Genomic DNA, 5,982 nt, shown 5'->3' with positions numbered 1-5,982 from the left:
CGTGGTCATGCGTTCGCGTGGTGAGGCTTGGACTTCCAGCACGAGTCCAGCCCAACTCCAGCTCAACTTTTTGCCATACACCCAGTTACGCCGATTTCACAGAGCCACGCGTTCGCGTGGGTGACGCGGACGCGTGCGGAGGCTATTTCGCACATGACGTGGTCGCGTGAATCAATTTGTGCCAAAGGCACGCCTCTAGCCACGCTTTCGCATGACTCTCTGTTCAATTCTTTTCTTCCCAACGCACTAGTGACGCGGATGCGTCGCGTGCGTGTTTTTTTTTTCTGAAGGATGTAAAATGCAATGACGGTGTGGATGCTATGAGTAATTCCAGGTTCAATGAAATAAAATAAAACTTAAAAACAAACAAAAAGAAATAAAATTAAAATTGAAAAAAGAACGATCATACCATGGTGGGTTGTCTCCCACCTAGCACTTTTAGTTAAAGTCCTTAAGTTGGACATTTGGTGAGCTCCTTGTCATGGCGGCTTGTGCTTGAACTCATCCTGGAACTTCCACCAATGCTTGGACTTCCAATAAGCCCTATCAATACTAAGTAAATTCCTCAAGCTTTGATGGGGTTCTTCACAAGCGTTGAGCTCCCAAAGTTGATCCTCATATATTCCTGGATCCCAAATCTTGTTTCTACACCCGTCTTCAAGTTGATTATCATGATTCCATCTGGGTGGCTCAGTCTTAGAATTCTCACTGAGGCGTCCAAACAACTTCCTAGACCCATTCAATCGAGCTCTACACCAACCTTTGCGTTTAAACTTAAAGCTTCCAACCATAATGAACCTTGCAGGACAATTCTTACCACTGACCATCATCCTCTTACTCTTAATGTCACAAAGAGCTCTAAGTTGACCATCCGTCTCCAGTAGCCCATATTCAAGTGGAATTAGAAAGCTAAGGGATATGAATTTTACCCACTTGAATGTTGTGAAGGATGATGGCAACTTAGGTGGAGAGGTCTCCAGCAGCTTTGGCAAAGTGATATCAAGCTCCTCTCCCTTATGTTCTTTCTTGACAACTTTCACCTCTTTGCAAGCTTCTTCAATTTCAACCTCTTCCTCTTGGTGGCTTTCTTCCAAGTCAATCTCTTTTTCATTGCTCACCAAGGGCATGGGAGGTTGTGCCTCTTTTTCTTGAATCTCCAGCTCTTGATCAACCTCTTCCAAGTCTTCAACTATGATATGCCTTGGAGGTTGTACACCCTCCTCAGCATTAATTTCAATCGCCTTGGAAGGAGGTTCTATAACTGGACTTTTCAATGGAGGTACAGCATCTCTTAAGTCTGCAACCACTTCTTCCTTTTTAATAATTGCTGCTTTGTCCAGTTGTTTAAGTATAAAATCGTACTCATCCTCGATGATTTTCTTTCCATGACAACTCCTTTTAACTACTCTTTCATCTTCAAGGGTCTCTCCTACCTTTACCCGTAGGGCCTCCTGTAGCTCTTGATGAAGTATGGATTCGCGAAGATGATTCCTTCTTTCCTGTTCCATATCAATAGCATAATTGGAATCATCTTGCTCTTGGATTGATGGATGTGGGTGCTCTTCCATGGAGGGTAGTGATGGGATGAAAAGATCATTATGTGGTTGAAAAGAAAGTGCACTAGAGCTTGAGGGTTGAATATTGGAGGTAGAAGGTTGGTTCATGCGGGATATAAGATTTTGGAGTGTAGAGGTGAGACCAATGATGTTAGAGATGAGTGTATTGTTATCCAATGGAGGTTGGGGTGGATTTATGTATGGCTCATTCAGTTCATAGGGTGGTTGGTATGGTGGATGTGGGTTAGGGTCATATGGAGGTAAATGGTGTAAAGGGGCTTGTGAGTTTGGTGTTTCAAAGGTATGTTGGGGAGGTGGTTCATAAGCACAGGGTGGGGCTTGTTGGTAATTATAAGGGGGTCCACCATATCTATCAGCTTGGTATGCATTGTAGAGTGGTCCTTGCCCATGATATCTTGGAGGGTGTTGTTGCCTAAAGGGTTGATCAGATCCTCTTGGCTCCATCCATCTTTGATTGCTTAGACCTTGATGCATATTCCTGTTATAGCTTCCACTCCTTTCAACAGATTTAGAACCAAACTCAAAGCGAGAGGGGTGAGAATTCATGGTAGCTAATAAAAATTAAAAACGAAAATAAAAACAAATTTTAAATTAAAAGGTTATTTAAATTTTAAATTTGAAAATTAAATTTTGAAATTTGAATTTTAAATTTTGATATTTTAAAATTTGAAATTTTGAATTTGAAATTTTTGAAATTTGAATTTTTGAAATTTGAAATTTGAAATTTGAAATTTGAAATTTGATATTTGAAATTTGAATTTGAATATTGAATTTTGAAATCCGATTTTTGAAATAAGATAAGATAAGATTTAAAAAAAAAGATATGAATTTTGAAAAAAAATTTGAATTTTGAAATTTGAAATTTGAGTTTTAAATTTTGAATTTTTGAAAGAGAAAAATAATAAAATGACACTAAACTTAAAATTTTTAGATCAAAACGAAGAAAACAACTAAGAACAACTTGAAGGTCAAGATGAACACGAAGAACAACTTGAAGATCAAGATGAACACCAAGAAAAAAAAATTTTTTTTTGAAAAATTTTTAATAACTACCTAAAAACCAATAACCTCTTAATTTACGAAAAAGAAAAAATAAAAATAAAAATAGAAACAAATAAACAGGTAAAAAGCAAATATTTACAATAATATAAGGCACACGTTTGCAATTCCCCGGCAACGGCACCATTTTTTACGTTAGGATTTTTTCTAGTAAAGAATTTTATAAAAATAGTCGCGTTGTAGATATAGATTCTAAACCAACAGAAATTCCTTCGTACAAACGTTTGGTTGTCACAAGTAACAAACCCCTTTTTAAAATTGATAACCGAGTATTTGAACCTCGGGTCGTCTTCTCAAAGAATTGCAGGGAGGTATGTTCTTATTATTGGTTATGAGTCTTGTAAATTGGGGGTTTTGAAAGTAAGGAAGTAGTATGTTGAATGATAATAAGAATAACATAAATAACTATAAAATAGACTCTTGGCAAGGTATGAAAACTGGAAGTCCTATCCTGGTCATCCTTATCAATTGTAATGAGAATTGGATTTTTCTCCCACTTTGTTAACCTCTAACTATGAAGGTAAGTTAAGTGGATGAATTAATTTTTATTCCTCAGGTCCTAGTCTTTCCTTTGGAAAAGTCAGAGTTATTGGAATTCGAATTAATTCTTGAAGAATTCCAATTTTCAATCAACAATGAGTTTGATAACTCAAGAGTCACCAATTATTTAACCAAAGCCAAAAGGGAAAATATCTAAATTAAATTAAAAGCATTCATAAATCTGAAATACCTTAAATTGTATTGAATCAAATTAAACATAAGAATCCATAAGCCAAATTGAAAAGATAAATAACAATTAAGGAAATAGAATAAATAAAACTAGAAAGTAATTTAAAGGAATATTGAACCTGTGATGAAGAAGAAATAATCCTAAATCCTAAAACTAAATCCTAAGAGAGAGGAGAGAACCACTCTTTCTAAAAACTACATCTAAATTATGAAAAGTGAATTATGAGAGCTTGATTATGAATGGATGCATTCCTCCACTTTATAGCCTCTAATCTGTGTTTTCTAGACCGAGAACTGGGCCAGAAACAGCCCAGAATTCGCTGGTTGCGAATTTAAACACGCTGATTTTCGCCACTGCAATGCGTCCGTGTAGATCACGCGTTCGTGTCACTTATCGTCAGGGAAACTATGGCAAATTATATATCAGATCGAAGCCCCGGATGTTATCTTTCCAACGCAACTAGAACCGCGTCGTTTGAACCCTTGTAGCTCAAGTTATGACCGTTTTAGTGCGAGAGGGTCAGGCTGACAGCTTTGCAGTTCCTTCAACTTCTTGTATTCCTTCCACTTTTTCATGCTTTCTTTCTATCTTCTAAGCCATTCCTGCCCTGTAATCTCTGAAAACACTTAACACACATATCAAGACATCTAATGGTAATGAGAGAGGATTAATATTAGCAAATATAAGGCCAAAGAAGCATGTTCTCAATCATAGCACAAAATCAGGAAGGAAAATGTAAAACATGCAAATAGTATGAATAAGTGGGTAAAGAGTTGATAAAAATCACTCAATTGAACACAAGATAAACCATAAAATAGTGGTTTATCAATGAGCGTGTGCAGACGCACAGCATAGAGCGCACGCACAGGGGTCGCAAGATAAGGGATGTGTGCGTACGCACAACAGACAAAAAGCTGGGAGGGATGCAGGCGCATAGAGCGTGTGGTTGCTCTGACCAGAGGGGTTGCAACAATTTGTGCGAGCGCACAAAGCCCTGTGCTCGCACAGAAAGCTTCTCTTTTTTTTTTTGTGAACGCTTGAGGTGAAGAGTCATGTGTGCGTGTGCACACAGGTCCGTGCGCACGCACAGGGACAAAGATGGGGGGAGGTTGTTCACGCGCACGACTTGTGATGACGCTCCCACCAGTGGGGCTGTCAATCGGTGTGCGGACGCACATGTTTGTGCGGCCGTATAAGAGGCGCGATAAAGGGAATGCGTGCGTACGCACAAGGCAGTGCGCACGCACAAGGCAGTGCGCACGCACAGGGCTAATAAAACAGGGCAGTGCCCACGCACAGGTAGTGCTGGCGCTGCCACCAGAGGGTGCTGCAAAGGGCGTGCTGGCGCATAGTAGCGTGCGTTCGCACATGACGTAAAAAATGCAGTTGTGTGCACGCGCACAGGGTGGTACGCACACACAGGTGCCCTGTTTCACAAAATTTTTTCCTTTCAAAACTAAGGTTCCCTCCTATACCAAAGCAACATACCAACCCCAAATCATTCAAACAAATATAAATTCGTGATCCACAAGCAATTCAACTTATTTAATTCAAAAATACCAAAGCAAATCTAAGCTAATCATCATATCACAAGAAAGCAACTAATTCAAAGTGCTATATACAAAAGATAAGGTTGGAACAATGTTACCATGGTGGGGTGTCTCCCACTGAGCACTTTGGTTTATAGTCATAAGTTGGACTTTGCATGGCTTCATTGGTCACTTGAAACTTCTCCAAGGAGGAATATCTCCAACTCCTTGGCATTCTTTGGTTGAGTGTGATAGAGCTTCACCCTATGACCATTGATTTTAAACTTGGTCCCATTGATAGGGTGAATCACCTCCACCACTCCATAAGGCTTGACATCCACCACCTTTAATGGACCATCCCATCTAGATCTCAACTTCCCGGGCATCAATCGCAACCTCGAATTGTACACAAGCACTTCATCACCTATCTTAAAACTCTTCCTCCTAATATTTTGGTCATGGAATGTCTTGGCTTTCTCCTTGTAAAACTGAGCATTCTCGTATGCTTCTAACCTAAGACACTCTAATTCCTCCAATTGAAGTTTACGTTCCATTCCTGCCCCCTTTAAATCTGGATTGCAATTCTTCACCACCCAATAGGCTCTATGTTGGATTTCCACAGGGAGATGACAAGGCTTCCCAAAAACAATACGAAAGGGACTCATTTCGATTGGGGTTTTGTATGCGGTCCTTTATGCCCATAGTGCATCTCCCAATCTGGAACTCCAGTCCTTCTGTTGTGGGTTGACCACTTTCTCTAAGATTCTCTTGATCTCCCTGTTGGATACTTCTGCTTGCCCATTGGTCTGAGGATGATAGGCTGTGGATACTTTGTGGATGACCCCGTACCTTTTCATCAACGCCTCAATTTTCCTGTTGCAAAAATGGGTTCCCTGGTCGCTCACGATTGCTCGTGGTGATCCAAATCTACAGACAATGTTATTTTTCAAGAACGAAGCAACGGTATTGGCGTCATCACAACGGGTAGGAATTACTTCCACCCATTTAGAGACATAATCCACTGCTAACAGGATATAAACAAACCCATTGGAATTTAAAAATGGCCCCATGAAATTTATGCCCCAAA

General features: G+C 39.7%; 1 protein-coding gene across 1 annotated transcript; it reads right to left on the bottom strand.

Moving 5' to 3' along the window:
- LOC107647172 lies at nt 5,078–5,560 on the bottom strand. Its single transcript, XM_016351289.1, has one exon. The coding sequence runs from the start codon at nt 5,558–5,560 to the stop codon at nt 5,078–5,080; it is 483 nt and encodes a 160-aa protein (XP_016206775.1).

Source organism: Arachis ipaensis, chromosome B06 (assembly GCF_000816755.2).
Source record: "Arachis ipaensis cultivar K30076 chromosome B06, Araip1.1, whole genome shotgun sequence".
NCBI lineage: Eukaryota > Viridiplantae > Streptophyta > Magnoliopsida > Fabales > Fabaceae > Arachis > Arachis ipaensis.
This window is presented reverse-complemented; position numbering and strand designations above follow the sequence as displayed.